The 19,262-nt window shown below is 41.8% G+C and overlaps 1 protein-coding gene across 1 annotated transcript; it reads left to right on the forward strand.

Annotated features, from left to right (window-relative positions):
- Positions 1 to 405: 405 nt before the first annotated feature.
- greb1 (growth regulating estrogen receptor binding 1) lies at positions 406 to 18,699 on the forward strand. The gene is made up of 33 exons (XM_087172558.1): positions 406 to 572; positions 826 to 944; positions 1,070 to 1,246; positions 1,460 to 1,642; positions 3,169 to 3,270; positions 3,474 to 3,611; positions 5,074 to 5,235; positions 5,408 to 5,530; positions 6,487 to 6,672; positions 6,911 to 7,047; positions 7,309 to 7,585; positions 7,691 to 7,819; positions 7,935 to 8,129; positions 8,609 to 8,806; positions 8,957 to 9,140; positions 9,285 to 9,468; positions 9,634 to 9,770; positions 9,881 to 10,232; positions 10,370 to 10,485; positions 10,615 to 10,820; positions 10,957 to 11,575; positions 12,152 to 12,308; positions 12,398 to 12,500; positions 12,723 to 12,878; positions 13,031 to 13,167; positions 13,262 to 13,423; positions 13,943 to 14,147; positions 14,307 to 14,469; positions 14,604 to 14,722; positions 15,344 to 15,576; positions 15,804 to 16,004; positions 16,313 to 16,451; positions 17,188 to 18,699. Exons 1-33 carry the CDS (start codon positions 406 to 408, stop codon positions 17,349 to 17,351), a joined length of 6,030 nt encoding a protein of 2,009 aa, XP_087028684.1. The 3' UTR covers positions 17,352 to 18,699.
- Positions 18,700 to 19,262: the final 563 nt, after the last annotated feature.

Here is a 19,262-nt window from a genome sequence, read left to right on the forward strand (position 1 = left end):
TCATATTTATTATCTATATGTGCGTTTGTTGCTTAGACTTAATACTAATACTTAATAAGTTCTTACTGTCAGAGGGCTTCAACAAATGTACCCAACAAACTTTCAATGTATTGTGTCTGTTATCAGAAACATAATCCTTTTTTTCTGTGGCAGTTTTTTTTCTATTACCCCTTTCTCCATATTTACAGATATCACTAGGATAGATGCTGATTTCTTGTTTCTTTTTAATGCTGAAGCTGACACTACTTTAATACTAAACCATATCGCATAGCAGAAAGACTTGTGAATTTAAATGCAGTAAATGTTTAACTGGGGAAACCTATTGGGAGTTTAGTAAATGGTTTATATAAACACAAGCAAAGCACCGTCAGCTTGAACGTGTCTTCTTAATTTTGCAGGACACCAATGGGGAACTCATATGCAGGCCAGCTGCGGACCACGCGCTTTGAGGAGGTTCTCCATAACTCCATTGAGGCATCACTGAGGTCGAACACTGTAGTTCCCCGACCAGTCTTTTCGCAGCTATACCTTGAGACAGAGCAGCCCCTGGCACATGATGGTGGGTTGCATGGATATTGAGTCAGGCACTCTAATCATTTCCTGAAAATATCTCCAGTTTGAATCCTGGCATCTGTGTCTCAAATTGCTTTTTAATGACGTTCAGTAGCATAACTAAAAGCAAAATCAGCTTGCAGCTGCTGCTAAGATGCACACTTAAAAACTTTTAAAAAGATCCTTTCAACACCTTTGTTATTCACTTACACTCTGTTAAATCTGTCTCTGTTTTTCACTCTTGTTTACAACGTTGCATGTTTTTTTCTGTACGTCCTCAACAGGCCGTACAGAGAATGATGATGAGGATGATGAAGATGGCTCAGAGTCTAACAGCCCCCCAATACCATACCAGATGAAGCCCCCACCAGAGGGATGCTGCACCACAGATGGTTTGTACACATACACATACCTATGCTCATAAAAGGGTCACATATCTTATTATTCATCTTATTTATGCTGTAATAAAGCACATTAATTTAAAAGTCAAAGAGAAATTGTCTTTTCCTCCCCACAGGTTTCTGTCAGGCGGGCAGGGACCTGCGTCTGTCCTCGCTGGCATCAGATCCCTTGGATGTGCCCCCTGGGTTCATGTTGGTTGCGATAAAGTCCCCCTCCCTCCCTGAGACGCTGCTGGTGTGTGCTGTGGATCGCCGCTTCCTGCCGGATGAACGGGGTCGCAACGCACTGCTGGGTGAGGCTGGAGACGAACACAGGAAAATATCATTGCTGTTTGTTGAAAAATGAAAAGTTCTTCAAAATGTCAAATGTTCAAGGCTGAAAAAAACACACTTGTACTGTGATGCATTTGTGACATTATCCAGTCAGTTACATGTGTGACACTCTAAAAACACCTAAAATACATTGTCTAGTAAACATACATTTTCTGTGTGTGTGCTTCCCCCAGGCTTCTCAGGGAACTGTATGGGCTGTGGAGAGAAAGGCTTTCGTTACTTCACAGAGTTCTCCAACCACATTAACCTGAAGCTCAGCACCCAGCCCAAGAAACAGAAGCACTTGAAGTACCATCTGTACCGAAACAACCAGGGCATGCTGGTCAAAGGAGCTTCCATCTGCTGGAGAGGACACGGTAAGAGATGGATACATGTGTTGCATTTGGCAGGTGATTCTAAATGTGGTTTGTTTTGATTTCAGCTTGAATGCAACACATGTAATAAAAAAACCCAGAGAATCAATAGCATAATCAATAGTAGACTGTATACATGGAAGCTAACAAGAGGCATTGGTGGACCCATTTGATAATGTACTGGGATGCATATACTGGGCACACAAAATTGATCAGTCACTATAGCTTGAGATGCACCACCTGGAGAATATGTGGAAACAGGGTGGTGTAAGGAGGAATCCACTATTATATGTTATCAGTGGGTGTATTAGGGCTTGTTGTTAAACATAGCTGATTACTCATGGCTTAGCAGTGGAGGGGAGGCTGACAATTATTGGGCTAATGACTGTTTTAGCCATTTTTAGCCAATTTTGTCATTTCTACATAGCCTACGTTAGCTTTAACAGCTTTTTACTTACCAACCTAGAGGAATTGTTGCAAGTTCAGCGTCAAACTTCATTCCTTTACTCATCAAGAGCCGTCTCTAGCGGTGGAAAGCAACCCTCTTGTTTTGCTTCTTTTTCTATCACTTCTTTTATTCTACTGAGGTTAGTATGCTAACCAGCTAGCCCCAGCAAGGTTGGACTGTCTCGTCACTTTCTGATACCGAGTCACTGTAGCGTCCAGCCTGCCCTGAAGAATAAGCACCGCTCAGAGGCTGTTTTATAAGGTCTAGTCTTGTAAATGCAATGATGGATGAAGCTCTTGCCAAGACTGGCCAGTAAACAGCTGTTATTGCTAATGCTGGCTATGTTGCAATAGTAAAATTTACAAACACCGTATTGACTTTACTTAATATATTGTGTTATATATGTTTTCTGTGGGCAAGAACACAGACATTTATTATTATTTTGCAGCAGCCTGGTGATGGTGTTGGAGACTACAAATGAAAAACCTCCTTCAGATGGCTATATGGATGAGTTAGATTAACTGAAGAAAAGGCTGCTTATATGTATGCATGCTGGGAAGAGTCAGGTGTTAATCATACTCTGCCTTCTCTGCATTATTGCCACAGTTTGGAAGAAAACATAATGTAGTTGTGTTCATTTTTGAAGAATGAATAATTAAAATGAAACAGACCAGGAAAACATGAATAAATGGTTTGACTGAGAGGTCAAAGGCTGGGCTTTCACCAGTTCACAAGCACAATGTGTCTAATTTAGGCCCTGTGTTCACCTAAAAAAGTCTAAGTGTGTGAGTATACATGTCTGACCAGATGGATGGGTAGTAAAGCCTGAAGGACAAGTGAAAGGGGAGAAAACAGAGTGTATACTGCCTGGAGGTAACCTAATAGATTAAAATGGTTTGAAAGGACGACACCAGGTATAAAGGCCTGTGTTAAAGGACACTAATCCTGTCGATATTGTATCCTCTCAGTGCTTCTGTTGTTTTCACTTAATTAACATATATCCAGAAACACACACGCAAAGACAAGTTTCCTTCTTCTTTGATATCAGAATACTTAGTTTGTGTGTTTGTGGGTGTTTCAGATGGCAGGATCAGGCAGTTGGGGTCCAGCCTCCCAGAGGGCCACGTGACATCGGATGAACAGCCACCAAGCCTGGCATCACACACACTTGGCAGCTACCCAGGTAACAGAAAACAGTATTTTTATGGTTTCAGACTACACCATCTAGTTTACCAGCAGCACAATGATTGTAAACACACCTCTGTGTTTCACCAATACTAGCAGTAACAGAATACAAAAGCCATAAAGAATTATCACAGTGATATTTATATTGTGCCACACTAATTAATGTTATTAATGCCATTTTCTTTCTCTGTCTGCATACAGCAGGATCACATTTGGACCCAACTGGTCTGCCACAAGTAGCTGACGGTCCCCACTCACTGACAAATGGCAACCATGCTGTTCCCTCCATCACCCAGCCGCCTTTACATCAATCAGGGCCCGGGAGACCCTCAGTTACAGGTATTATATGTGCACTGGTGACTATAACTTTGTAATCCATTTATCATCAAGAAAGATATGTAGACATGGCAGTTTATTTGACAATATTTTTTTTTGTTATGTCAACTGAGTTATACTTAATAACAATTAATGTAAGAGTAATGAGTAAGAAAACCCTGTGAGGGTGAATGACACTTGAACACATCATTAGCAGGGTTTAAACTCCACCCAAAATATGACCAATGTTCAAACCCAACAGCAAGAATATCTGTTGTCATTATTGCATAAAAATTATACCAACAATATTTTTGCAGGCTAGAGATATTCCTCATTATTACTCCTTATACACAAGCACATAAGATCTATTTCCTAAGGCCAATTTTAAATATCCCAAAATAGGTTCCTCAACATTCACTTTAATACAATAATTTAATCTGTGAAATATGCCAGTACTCTTCAAAACTACGGTATTGATTAGGGGGAAAAATCTGATACCCCACCAACTAGCTGCATGTAAACTGGGCTTTTTATATTGTAGCTTATATATTGCATTACTATCTGATTTCCTACTTTAACCTGGTTTTTCACTCTAATCTTGCTTTTGGTGAGTATGTAAACATGGTCAGTTTGTATCTGTTGTCATTAAGCCCCTCCCCTGGGTTTCTTCACACCTCTGAAAGGGAGAGCTCCAATCACCAACAGCGTGTGTGTGTGTGTGTGTGTGTGTGCTATACCCTGCTATACAGGAGCCAGCCAACTGCATTGTTTGTCGGGGGTTGTCCTTTGTTTTCCCTTCTTTCATTTGCCAACATGTGGGGCACTAAATGTCTCCCTCCTTCTTTTCTCCTCTGTCTGTCTTTCTGTCTTTCTCCCTCCCTCTCCCTCAGTCTGTCACCTCTATAAACCAGGGTTGTAAAATTCGCTCTGTCTCAGTCTTTTTTCCTGCTTTCTCACTGAATGAAATGCTTCCTTCCTGTCGGTGTTGTGTTTTTTTCATGGCCCTTTTAACAAGTGGACCTTTTATGTGTCTCCCCATTACTGCATTTCAACAGACAGTTGAGAGAAAGAGGAAGAGTCAGGTTAATTAATGTATGACTAAAATACAACTGTTTTCCACTACTGTATCAACACAAGTCCATCCTAAAAAAATAATTTACTGAATATGCTGTTGATTAGTGGGTTACTGGAAAAGTGACTCTTATTCAAAATAAGAAATGATTCCTTACAAGCTCAGTTTCAATCTGAGTTGTAAAAAAAATGTGACACTGAAATAGGAAAAAAAACAACTCAACAAATGAAATTGCAGTGACAAGTTGAAAAACAGAAAAAAAAATGCTTATGTACTTATAATCTTGAAATGTATTTAAATTGAAACTATAATATACAAAATGAGAAAAAATGTGATCTTGACATCAAGATCAGTTTCTACATTGAAAACAAATAAAAGCTAACACATGATGTATTCTTGTTTTTTATACTCCAGGGCCACATGCAAATGCTGGACCCCCAAAAAAGAGGCACAAGGGCTGGTCGCCTGAGTCATCTGCCAACAGTTTGCCAGAGAGCACTGTTAAGACACCACCATCTTCATCGGCCTTATCAACATTATCCATGTCCTCTGCTCTAACAAATGGAGCCAGACCGGGTAAAACATATGAGAAGATACATACAGTAAATTATAAAGGGAGAAACATATGAGTGAATGATGTTTATTTAATGCTAAATTTGTCAACAAGATAGTTGTGTGCTTCTTGATGTGTTTGTGTGTGTTTTCAAATGTAAATGTATTTCTGTGCTCCTTCATCTACTATATCCAGAGACTGCTGCCCCACTGAGTTCATCACAGGGGTCCTCAACCCCACTTTCTCCCCCAGGGCTGTCTGTAACAGTGCCTGATGAGCTGCTCCACACCTGCAGACTTCAACCTGTCATCTTCAAAGGTTAGATGATTAATTGTATTAATTATTTAGAGTGATAAAATGCCAAAACTGACACACAAAACTATACACTGCCACACCTATAGTACAGTACATGCAGTGGTAGACTACATCTGCACATGATTATTTGTACTACTAATCAGTCAGATTCCTTATTGACTAGCTGGTGTATGGTGATCAATATCCACCCAGCTGTCAGTACTGGATGTTCTCAAGCAGGTGAACAGGTGAGGCTCTCAGTAACCACCTGACAGATGGTCATTTTAGCTCGCCTCGCCTCACAGGTTAGAGGTCAGCCAATGCCGAAGGCTGTTTCTCAGCCTTTCTGTCCTCCCCTCATCCCCTCCCCTCCACTCTTTTCACCCCTTTGTGTCACCTGTCAACTCATCCACCTTCCCTTTCTATCTTCTAGGCCTCAATCACTTCTTATATGTCGTGTATGTACTTTCATCCTTTTCCCCTTTCTGTTTTCACTTGGTGTTTTCATTTAGTCATTTCCTGTATTTTCCTCCAATTTGACTGCTCTTTGTTCCTTTCATCACATGTCCCCATCCCTGCTATTATCCTAGTCTCTCTTGGGAATAGATAGGGCTGGGATTTCCCACCACTTCATCCTGTACAGCAACTTGTCTCGGTTTGAGTTAGTTGCAGTGTACAACTTTTGTACTGTTACGGAAACAAACACATTACACCTGTGAACAACAAAATATAAAATGTTTTTGGTTGTTTGTTTTTTTTTGCTAGAGATACTATTGCCTGATTGCATTGTTTGTAATTGTTTGTTATTACATAATTTCATAATGTTCATTTTTCCATCCAACCATCAGTCAAGCTTTCGGAGGAGGGAGGGGCTCAGCTGAAAGAATTGCCTTAAGATCAAATCTACCACCCGAGCTACAAACAACCAACAGATGCTGCCATATGTTCATCTGTTTTATCTGTCTACCTCATTGGCACAGGTCATGGCCCACTCCCTCAGCTGACGGGCAATGTCAGTGAAGTGCTTGTTAGTTCTCTGCTGCAGAGTTGTTACCTGAGCTCCCAGACACTCCCCAGAGTCTACCAGCACTATGGACCATCACCCATTCAGCCACTGTCCACTGAGATGCAGATTCTACTCACAGTTTACTACCTTGTTCAGCTAGGTGAGTTTAAAACCCTCCTCCAGACTAAAGTCTGTAATCATACACAGTTCAGTAGAACTTCAGTGATCCATTCTTCATATCATGTGATTTACTTTATGAAACAAATTGAGGTGTTTTTTATTTTATTTTGCAATACTATTTTATATACTATATACTATTCATATTTAACTGTAACCACTGTATAATCTTTTGACAAAAAAATGTAACAATTTCTTTGTCTCCCACCTTTATTTCCAAGGCCCTGACCAAGTGCCCCTGATTGAGGACTTGGAGCAGATATTCATGAGGTCATGGAGGGAGTCTCACCTCAGTGAGATAAGACAGTACCAGCAGCCTCAAACACCTGCCACCCAAGGGAGACACTATGGCTTAGAGGTTAGACAGGACATCTGAGAGGAGAAAGAAAATTAAAAATAGAAATAAGCAAATGCATTAATGAATATTATAATCCTGGCATTAAGGGGATAACAGAAAGCATTATTCTGTTTCCCTTCACATGAAACTTATTAGCACAGCAAAGTATTCATTTCTACAGTCATTGCTGTCCTCTACATTTTAAAGACACAAATACTAACGACAAGAGAGAATAAAATTAAATAAATTAACAAATTGATCTTCTTTTAACCCTGTCTCCAGACCCCCTCCACCCTGCCTGGGCTCCCCCAGTACCTCTGTTTACCTCCCCAGAGCCAACAACCCCTGACCCCCAGCCAGCTTCCCTGGCTCGCCCAGCTGGCTGCGTCGTCATGTGGAGAGGGCGTGGTCGTGTTAGGGGAGCAGATCAAATCTTTGGCTCAAGGCCTCCAACAAACATTCAGCCGGTTAATGGAAGGACGGCTTGAAAACACCAACTATGTGGTCATTATTGTCACTTCACCGGGACAAGAAACACAGTCCTGTGTGGTAGTCACAGGTGGGAGCTGTGTTTTTATATGCATGTAAAGTCTTGAGAATTAGATGTAAAGAATATTACATTCTTGGATGATTTTAATTCTGTGTATTTTTGTATTTGTTTCAGGCAAACATCAATGTCGTGCCTTAGCAGAGAGTATGTATTCTCCCAATGAGGGCCTGAAAGAAATCAACCACCAGCTCACCACTGGTGTTGCCCAGGATCTCATCCACTTCTGCAATTCACTCGGACAAGGTGTGACTGACTGTGCCCACCTGTTGATTCACATGCACATTTGTGTGGGCAGTATAGTATTCACTGTGTTTTAGTCATAATTCATCAACATGTTGTGTGGCTTTCTGTCTCTCAGATGGTGACATGGATTCCCTCTTGGACAGGGCCACCGTGGACAGCAACGAGCCATCTCCTCCATCCAGCAGTCAGGAATCAACTGAAGACAAAAGTCTCAAAAACACACACAGTCCAAAAGACTCAGTCACACAGTGTTCAAAAGACTCACCCAGTGCCAAAGAGAGAGCTTCAAGTCCCAAAGACACTTGTTCAGGTAAGACACACATAGGCTGAAGTGTATACTGCAATTTCTACTTTCATGTTCAGGTCACGTCAGGTAACCACAGCTGTAATTTATGCAGTGTCATATTTCATGCTACTGCAACTCTTCCTGGGTCAATTTGATTTACTGTTGAACGTGGAACCTGAAATTACATTTGCTTGTGAGGGAACACACAGAGTCTGGTTAAGCACAGTGTAACATCTTGCTTGAGACCAGGACAATGACAGTGTTTAAAAAAAATCCTTGGTTGGGGCGCCTCTGTGGCTCACCTGGTGGAGAGTGTGCCACATGGGCTTAGGTCCAGCCGCAGCGGCTGTGGGTTCGAATCCGGCCCGTGGCCCTTTGCTGCATGTCATCCCCTCTCTCTCTCCCTGACATTCCTGTCTCTCTCTCACTTCACTATCTATCGCTTTAAAAAAAAAAAAAAAAAAATCTTTGATTGAGTATGATTTGAGTTTGTGTGTGTGCAGAATACTCCGTAGAGTGGCGGGAGGTTCGTCCCATCCAGCTGGCAGTGGCTAGAAAGCTGCTGTCCCATGTTTGTGCTATAGCAGACTCCAGCACACAGAACCTGGACCTTGGCTCCTTTGACAGGGTCAGCTTCCTCATACTGGTCCCACCCTCCGAGGTCACATTTCAACAGACTGTGCTCCACCTCTGGAGCTCCGGTTAGTCACATAGACCTTGTGTTTGTCAGCAGCTGCATTTCTGAATTCCCCTTGTATATCTAAAAGAGAGAGTGTGTGTGTCCAACAACATGGTGTATTCTGATGTGGACTTGGCCTCTCTCTCTCTCTCTCTTTCTCTGTGTATCTCAGGTGTCCTTCAGGAGCTTGGGAGTTTAGACCAGGAGTGTGTGTCTCAACGGGATGCTGAGCGTTACGTGGTCAAGATGGACCAGAGCGCCCAGGCACGAATTGACAACCTCATTCAGGAAGCTCACAGCAACTCCTACACACTCTACATCCTGGTCCATGACCATGCCCACTGGGACATTAGGAGGTATGTTATGAAGGAAAAAGAAAAATATGAGTGATTAATGTTTCGTTGTTATTGTTCCACTGTTGTTGTTCCAGCACTACAACCCTGTACAACAAGAGTATCAGCTAAACAATCAAAGGTGTTTACTCTCTGTGTCTCTCTCAGTGCATCCTACAGCAGCTCAGACAGTGGTGTGGGTCTGGTGGACCAGCTTTTAAACTCCCGACAGGTCAGAGATGCTCCAAACATCCTAATTCTCCACGTCACCTCCTTCCCCTTCGCTCTTCAGACACAGTACACCCGCATCAGCCCCTACAACGAGATCCACTGGCCCTCTGCATTCAGTAATGTAAGATTCAACTCTGTGTGATACACACTCTGCTTTTAGTACTATAACATACATTAGCAGCACGTATTTGGAGATTGACACCAATGATTGAATTGAGAGTTTGCACTTTAGTCACTTTAATGTGCGTGTAGCCATAACATGTTGTTTCTGTGTCTGTGTTTGTAGGATGTGGACCTGTATCATGAGAGGACGCGTTACTTTGGTGTGTCAGAGCTTCTAGAGTCGACTCGCTCAGGGAGCAGCCTGCCTTTGATGCGTTATGATTCCTCCTTTGAAAGCATGGCATCTGCCTTGGAAGAAAGGTAGCTCTCAAACGCATATGCTTAATTTACGCCCTACACTTCACAAACCAGTTTAAATTACTTTACACAAAATGCTTCAAGAAGCCCTTAAATCTCCCTCTCTCTCTCAGGTTCCCTAAGCTGCACAGTGCTGTGATCCGGACTACAGTCCTGATCCAGCACTACTGCGTAGCTCTGATGGCTGCATCCGGCAGAATCGGCAGCTCTCACAATCTCCACAAACACACCTCTGTGGAGACCCTGGAGATTGTACAATCCCTACTCACTGCTGCCCAGCAATGCCCCGCCCACCATGGTCACATGGTCCTGCTGAGGATCCCCTCTTTGGCTCTCGCTGCATGGGCCCATCGACGGCTGTCCAGAGTGCGGAGACAGCTGGGTCTGGAGGAGAGTTTTGAAATCATACTTGGAAATCCAAACCAAGCTCTGAATGTTGGACAGACATTCACTGATCAGATCAAGGTGGGAGAGTAGTTCATAATATGAAATACAGGATCAATCATTTTATGGATAGATAAGCTTACAGGTGGTGAAATGAAAGACCCTGACTGACTGTATAACATGTATGCTTTCTGTGCTTGTGTTTGTGTGTCATGCAGACTTGGCTGAAGATCCAGGATTCTGACTGGGTTCCTTGTACCTACTTGGAGCTGGAGGCCCTTCCCTGCATCCTGATCCTGTCAGGAGCTGAGCCCCTGGGAGAATCACTGCCCAGGTACACGCACCAAGCTCTGATCTTATCTCCCTAACTTTTGACTTAAAACCCTGACCCTTTGTTCCCAAGTGTTACTACAGGAAAAAATAGGCTTGTAATGAATGTCATGTGAATTACCTCTACCTACAGGTCGCTGAAGTACTGTGACCTTCGGGTGATAAGCTGCTCTTACCTTCAGCGAACCACACTCGAACAAGAGCTTGGACTGGCTGCTTATCTAGTGAGGTCAGAGTCACGACCCCCACACAACCCCGGCCCAGGAAGTGACCTACTGGAGAGTGATGCTGAAAAACTCAGCAGCACTGACAATGAGGAGGAAGAGGGACAGGAGAACGGTGAGATGAGATCCATATGAACATGAACTGTTCTTTGAGATTTTAAAATGTGTGAGATGTTCAGTTGCTGATTGAAGGGAGATCTCACCCGATTTGGTGTCTGATGTATTGTTTTCTTATAATTCTCCATGTCCAGGGGACTCCCCTCTGTCATCCAGTCAGCAGCTCCAGTCATGCCCAGACAGTGGAGCTGCAGATCCCTTCCCTGCCCAAAGCACCACCTCTCCAAATGTCCAGAGAGGGACCATGGACACCATGCAATCTCCCTCACAGACTCAATGTCATTCCCAGACCTCAACTCAGTCTTTTCCATATCCTCAATCTACACCACAACACCAAACCCAACCTCAAGTTCAAAGTTATTCCCAGGGCCAACCAATCTCCCAGCTACAGCCACAATCCCAAATTCAGAGTCAAAACCAGCCGTTGTCTCAAACAAATTCCCAAACTTACACTCAAACACTTCCCCAGCATCAGTCCCTCTCCCAGATGCCACCACCCAACCCTCAATCTCAGCCACTTCCCCCCGCCCAGTCTCGTCACCAACACTCCAAATCCACCTCCTCTGGCTCCTTGTCCCCCCGAGCCTCCTCTCCTCACCTGAGCTGCTCCTGGGCGCGGGGAGTGAGTCGCCCGCCATCTGTGCTCCTCCCTCGTGCCCTCTACGACATTATCACAGCCAGTGACAGCAGCGGGCTTCCACGATGTACCTCATTCCTGCCACACATGTCTGTCGCATGGGCAAGCAGCTTCAGGTAAAAGTGATGTGGTGGAAATCTGAAAATGAACAGTTGACAAAATGATCAAGTTGTCTTTATATATTTTAATAAGAGCTTTGCAAAGGATCAGTGTACAGTCACACAGTGCAATTGCAGACTGATATCGAACAAAGAGTGTACATGAACTTTATAGAAAAAAAGAAAGAAGGAAGCAGGGTCAAGGTGTGTGTATGTGTGTGAACAATTCTGGGTGCCATCCTGACTGTCTAACTGCCAAGAAGCAGATGTGTGTTCAAGGACAAACTACTCAGTTTGTACCGGACATTACCAGATAAGGAGCATGCATGTGGAAAAGATTCACATTGAGGGATATACAAAGCCAGGTCACACAAAAGTCAAACCAGGTCATACAAAGTGCAGAATATAATTTTTCTATTTCACAGTTTAATATATATTTTTTATAGCCTCGTGTAGTCTGATCCTACAAATTAAAAAACTACTAGAGGGTTAATTTCACCTTTTACCTTTTGTCTGTTCAGAAAAGCAGTAAAGTTTCTCAATAAAAGTCGTTCTAAGAGAAGTGCAATTATGTACAATGCCTTTTGCGTGCAGGCCCTTGCTGAGTAAGATGATGACATGTACAGAACAGTCACTGTATTATCGTCAGTGGACGGTCCCTCGCTCCTACCACATGGACAGCAGCAATCGTACAGAAGGACGAAGTGACAACTTTCACCCTCGCAGGCTGCTGCTCAGTGGACCCCCACAGGTATTTTCTGTCTTTATTTCTTTCTCTTACTTCAGCTCATTTTATACTGTGTATTTTCACTCTTTTCACTTTATTATTTCCTTGGACAGGTGGGTAAGACAGGAGCATACCTGCACTTCCTTGGTATTCTGTCTCGGATGCTCATAAGGTTGATGGAGGTGGATATCTATGATGAAGAAGACATCAACTACAGTCAGTATATTTGCAGCAGAAGCCACCATTTCTCACCTACAGCATGTAAATTATAGAGACCAGAGTAAACACACAACTTAATTCTTTTTCTGTTCCCTACAGTTTCCCCAAACCTTTCCTCTCTTTCAGTGTTTTACTCTTATTGTCATGTTTTATCATCAAGATCTTATGATTGTCAGACTTTATCTAATGCATACACTTGTTAATATGTCGTGTATTTAGGTGCCCAGGCAGAGGGGGTGCAGTACCATCCACCCAATGCTCCCTGGCCCAACCCAGACATTATGAGGACAATGCCCTTTGACTACACCATCCATGATCCCAAATATGATGATATCAGTGCTGTGTATTGCCCTGGTTATAGACCCAGTGCTGAGGGTAAGCATAGTCAGAAAATACACTGACACACAAGTCAATGTATTAAAACACAATCACTTCTGTATTCACAGAACATTCATCTTCTCTAAATGTTTTTCCCTTAATATCGTGCTATAGTCCTTATCTGTCCTTTCCTCTGTTGTATTCCCAAGGAAACCCTGTGCGTCAGGAGGAAGTGTACCTACGTAGGCGAACATCGAGGATTAAGCTGTCTAAATATGCCGCCTACAATACCTATCATCACTGTGAACAGTGTCATCAGTACTTGGGCTTCAACCCCAGATACCAGGTCAGCATAACACATACAAACTCAGAGTCTGATAAATAACCCTCAAACTGCTTTCAAGATTTAAATGTGACAGTGGTCTCAAATCATTACGCAGATGTATGAGTCAACACTGCATGCCTTCACATTCACACATCTGCTGCTTGGGGAAGAGATCCAGCTCTACTTCATCATCCCAAAGTCTAAAGAGCACTACTTCAGCTTCAGCCAACCAGGAGGCCAGCTGGAGAGCATGCGGCTGCCACTCACTTCAGATTGGGTAAGTCTTTCGTCAGTGAAACAGGAACCACTGAATCTGAAACTATTAGCATTTCCAGCAGCTGATATTCAGAGTTACTAATAATCCAGCAGTAGTATAAACTTATATTTTCAGCACCACAACCGGTAGTGATGGTAATAGTAGTTTTTGAGGGTCCGTCTTTGTGCCCTGACAGTAAATGTGCCAAAATGGACACTGAAACAGAAATTGGAATTAAGTAGGAATGATGTGTGGTTTTAGTTTTAAATTTTCGTATTGCCTTAAAACAGTGATTTTCATGGTTAAGCACAGTGCAACATCTTGGTTGTTCCACAAGGTGGTGCTACAGGCCACACTATGTTTTTGGCGAAAATGGATTACAAGTGCTTCCTATTTATTTTTATAAAAATATATGTACATGAGATTCTTACCTGAGGAGATATTGCTTGGAATGATTGATCTCGCCTACAAGCAAAGACAAATTTACGGCACCAGTTGGGTTTCAAAGAAGTTATTTTGATTATTTTTTCACTTTTCCAGAGCCCAGACAGCATCAAGAGTCCAATCTTCACTCCAACCACCGGCCGTCATGAGCATGGTCTGTTCAACCTGTATCATGCTATGGATGGAGCCTCACATCTACATATTTTGGTGGTCAAAGAGTATGAGATGGCCGTCTATAAAAAGTACTGGCCCAACCACATCATGCTGGTGCTGCCCACTGTCTTCAATGGAGCTGGGATAGGTTTGTTACTGATACTATTGATTTGTATTTAGGAATTCCTTAAATTAATTATATTTCCAATACAGTCATGCAGGGCAATCTCACAAAGACAAAACGAAATTTCAGTGCACACTGTTGATCTTATAGCCCCTTTATTAACAGATCATGGCTCTTTTGCAGGTGCTGCTCACTTCCTGATTAAAGAGCTTTCATATCACAACTTGGAGCTGGAGCGCAGTCGTCGGTTGGAGGGAGGGGGCCCGGCGGGTGACGTTTGGCCCTTCATCATCCTGGCTGATGACTCCTGTGTTATGTGGAACACAGTAGACCTCGACGCACGCAAGTACATACAAACCTTTATTTCTATTAAAAATAGAGAAAGATAAAATAGATGTTGCTTGTATTAGTAGTACGAATATGTTTAACCATTGTGAGCTGTTATTAACATAGCTACTCTTTGCTTGTCGTTGTTTTTAGTGGCCCAGCAGAGCACGCAGTGTCACTGAAGCAGGTCTTACAGCACATGGAGGCCTGTCCGGACCTGGCCCACTATGGGCTGTGTGGGATCAGGAAGTGGAGCAGCCGTGGAGTCACAGGTCAGGGGTCACAAAGTCAACAATTCAACAAACAGTTTTACAGAATTTCTTTGTAAATACTATACAAACTAACAGTAAATAAATACACTAAGGTAGTACCTAATGCAAGACTGCTGTACTGGACTGCACTAGATATGTAAAAAAAACAAAACAACAAAACAATGTATGGTCATAAAACTGCCTTCAAAGGTTTTAGGCAGATTGTACTTGATGTAGATGCCTCAGATCTCAGCTGCAGATACAGATTGTTATGTCTTCATCTCCTCGTGGATGTTTACAATACAGATTTGACAGATTTTTAAAGCTGTATGTCTGGTTCCAAGCTATATCTCCTTGAAACCATGTGTAGCCTCAGATAACCAGTAATATTGAGCCTCAAGGCTGGGAATGACTGGGCATTTTCCAGTAGCTTCCTGTTGAAATGATGTACCTGTAAAGCTTAGGCTGACAGGATCAGTGTAATCCTTTTTAACTCACACACTTTAAGTTATTTTAAAATTTGATGTTCACTAGAATCTTTAGCTATTTTATGAATCACAATGAGAAACATGTAAAATTGATTTGTAATAAAGCAGAATGTAAAACAGACTTTTCTGAGTAAATTTGTGTTTGTTTCACCAGGTAATAAACAGACGGAGCCCTTCTCCAGAGGTCACCTTCATGACTTCCTCCTCCTCAATGTGGACCGGAGTCAGAACATACAGTACGATCAAAACCGCTTCACCTGTCACGATGTGGACTTCACCCTGAGGCTGCACAGTGCCGGACTGCTCGTCTGCAGGTTTAACAGTTTCAGCGTCATGAAGAAGCAGATTGCCATAGGAGGTTACAGGACGTTTATTATCAAGACCAAGGTAGATGTTGAAGAAAACACAAATCCACATTAATGAGCAATGCTTCATATCATCGTAAACATAATCATTGTAGCTACACAGGACCAAGCACTTGTCTGAATTTTACATAAAAACACTATACAGTGATGAATGTTTTATTCAAGCTTTTTTTTAATACATTTTTCATCAATTTATATCCATTAATGTATATACCCATGTTATTAAACAAAAATTTTAAATTTCTTCAGATGACAGATGTCCCCACCTCTGTGGGGCCTTCGCAGTACATCTGTGCCCCAGACAGCAAGCACCTGTTCTTGGCTACACCAGCTCAGCTCCTCCTGGAAAAATACCTCCAACACACCAGCCAGAAGCTGTTTCCACTCAGCACCAAGAACTACACACACCCTGTACTGTCTGTGGACTGTTACCTCAACCTGGGACCTGAGGTACACAGCACGCGTGCACACACACACACACACACACACACACACACACACACACACACACACACAAACAAACACACACAAACACACACACACACACACATACACACACACACAGACACACACACACAGACACACATTCACACACATAGAGCGCGTGGATAAACAGACATAAAACGACATACACGAGACGGAATCACAGCCTCTTTTTTTGTGGTAGATTATTAACCTCTAAACTCAGGTATAAGTTCATGTACCCATAAATTCCAAAATACACTTTATAAAAGTCTCACTCTTCTTTCCTCCTGCAGGTGACGGTGTGTTTTGTGAGCTCCAGACCTCACTCTGTCAACATCAGCACCACAGGGCTACTGTTCAGCGGCCTTCTCCTCTGTTTTGCTGACTCCTTTGTGACTCCTGGGTTCCTCAAGAAGTTCAGCTTCCTCAAAGGTACAAGAGCAGATGAAATGCAGACGGCAGAAAAATACGTGTAATATGTGACACATACAAAATGATGTATATAAGACAACATGTACTGCCCTGAGTAGGCTGTACATGAGATCTTAGATATCATTCTGAATGGCTAGAAGTGTGACATGGCATTTTAGTGACAAAAACAAACACTACACCAGTGTCCTGTGGCTGAGTAGTTTATGCATAAGATAATGCTGCCACACTGTTGGTTAAATTCTGGCCAGGGACCTTGTTGCATGTCACACCCCTCTCTCCTCACATCCTTATATCCTATCTGTATTTCTACTGTCTCCTAAATAAAGTCAAAAATGCCAAAAAAATAAATAAAAAACAGTTCCAAACTCATTTTGACTCAGTAGCATAATTATTAATAGACATCACCAAGACCAAGAGGTTGGCACCTCTAACAGCAGCTGTACTGCATTTGACACGGCAACATTTGTCTAATTGCTTTACAGCACAAAGGAAAATAGCATTATAGCAAAAAAGAAAGAAAAGACACTCTTCTTCAAAACATTCAAATAAAGCAATGACTTTCGATGTATCTTCTATAGATAGAAAGTAGTAATATAGAAAGTCTCGGACAAGTATAAATATGTGGTCTTTATATTAAAAATAAAAAGTGAATTATGCCTTGACTCCTAAAGTCAGTTTGATTTTTATATCATAGCTAAAGTCTCTATCCCTCTCCCTCCTGTCTGCCTCCCTGTAGGTGCGACTCTGTGTGTCATCAGTGCAGATCGTAGCTCGTTGAGGCAGACGGTGGGCAGGCTGGAGCTGGAGGAGGAATGGAGGTTCAGGCTCAGCGACGAATTCCAGACTGCCAACGCCAAAGAGGACCGACCGCTCTTCTTCCTGACCGGAAAACATATATGACTGGAACATGTGTAAAATGTGTATACAGTGGGCTACAAGTAGTCACAGTCGGGGTTGAAATGCCAAAGAGAAGTAGAAGAAATGTGTTGCAATGTGTTTTGTTGAATGTACTTACTCACTCACTGGGAATGGACAGAGTAGGATATGCATTATAGTCTAACATGTAAAGCGGTTAGTAGATTAACATGTGTAAACTTAGTGGAGGGAATATGAAACATTTGTCATTACCCATGACTGCGCGCATACACACACAAATAGGATTTTGAGGTTTGGTCCAGTTGTAGGCTGCCTCGAGCCTAGCATCCAGACAGACACATGCATGTTACTCTGTGAGTAAGCAAAAGATTATTCAGGAAGCATGAAGGATTTTTCAGGAGGCTTTTCAGTAAACCTCACATGAAATTCTGTAAATAGAATGGCGCTATTTACTTTTACTAATTGTAAATGCAAACACATAAAACACTTGACAGCTAATATTTTAAAAGACATTTGTGTGATAAATAAGAAATACCTATTTTTTGATTGTAACGGTGTGTGGGGATTGAAAAGCTGAAAGGAATCATCTTCTACGCTTCTTGACAGACTCTTCATAGACATATCTTGATTTATAGTATATTGGAGACAAAATGCTTTTTTTTACCCTTTGAAGAAATTCATTAGATAGAGTAACTGCAGGTACTGCTTTTGTATTTTTTCATACTGTATGTGTTTGAAAATGTATCTGTTTTGGACTTGCTGCAATATTCCAGTGTTCTGAAAACTTCCTTGCAAGGTGCACACAACATGAGAAGCTTTTGAAATGTTTGACACAATCGTTTGTGTGCAATAGTAGCCGATTTTTGGCAACAAACATTTTTATAGGGAAGGGAAGTTTGTTTTGCTTGTGTGTTTTACATATGGAATATTTTGAACATATTTTGTCAGATTTGTATTATGTAAAAAAAAAAAAGTACTTATTTTCAGTGATCACAAGGCGTTTCTTGTTTAGATGTAGAATACTTTTTATGCTTTATGCTCCATAGACAGTAGGATGATTTCAATTATGCTTGCGCAGAAACACAAATCCAACAAATGTACAGCTTTGTATGCCTTTTAATTGTATAAATGTACAGATGTTTTAAAATTCCTGTGTGTTTGTGTCTGTTTTCAAACACAGAACTTAACCAATCACTCTAAACGTGAATGGTAGCAATACTCAAAAGTTTATTTGTGCTCCAAATTTTGAAAATGTTTTGATCAATTATACCAGCATGATATTTATCCATCTAATTTGAACCAAGTATAGTATGTGTAATATTGTAATACTTACAATTGTGACATAAAATAAATTGGCATCCTAGCTGAAACCAAGGGCATGGGTTTGCATATGAACGGTAGGGACATGTCCTACAAATATTTTGGGAGGACAGAATTGTTCCCACCAATATTTCAGTGAACTCATTCACACTATGTTTGGAGTGAATTCATATTAGATCATCTTAATGTTGCCACCAGGAGGCTATATCTCCAAAATAATTGATTTAAGAATGCCAGCATTTAATTGACAGGAAAGGGCGGGGCTATCTGAAGGCTTGTGTCATGAGAGAATATCACAGTGGTACCGAACATCACCAGAAAAATGTCAACTGATGTTATTTAACCATGTTAACTAACGTTAACTAGCAAGCTCACTCTTTCTTATGTGGGCAAGCAGTCAGGTTGCTGTCAGGAGTAAACATAAAAAGGAGGATAAATAAAAGAAGACTTGAAATGTGACTGTGGCTAATACGACTTTTTTTTATGCCTTTTATGAAGTTTTTATGCCTTACTATATTATGACTTTTTTATGCCTTATTATACTATGACTGTTTAATGTCTTACTGACATTTTTATGCCTTATAGGCCCTATGGCCTTTTTTATGTCTTACTGTA

Source organism: Seriola lalandi, unplaced genomic scaffold, assembly GCF_002814215.2.
Source record: "Seriola lalandi dorsalis isolate HSWRI2012SDOR001 ecotype SW California unplaced genomic scaffold, Sedor1 jcf7180002053361, whole genome shotgun sequence".
NCBI classification, from domain to species: domain Eukaryota; kingdom Metazoa; phylum Chordata; class Actinopteri; order Carangiformes; family Carangidae; genus Seriola; species Seriola lalandi.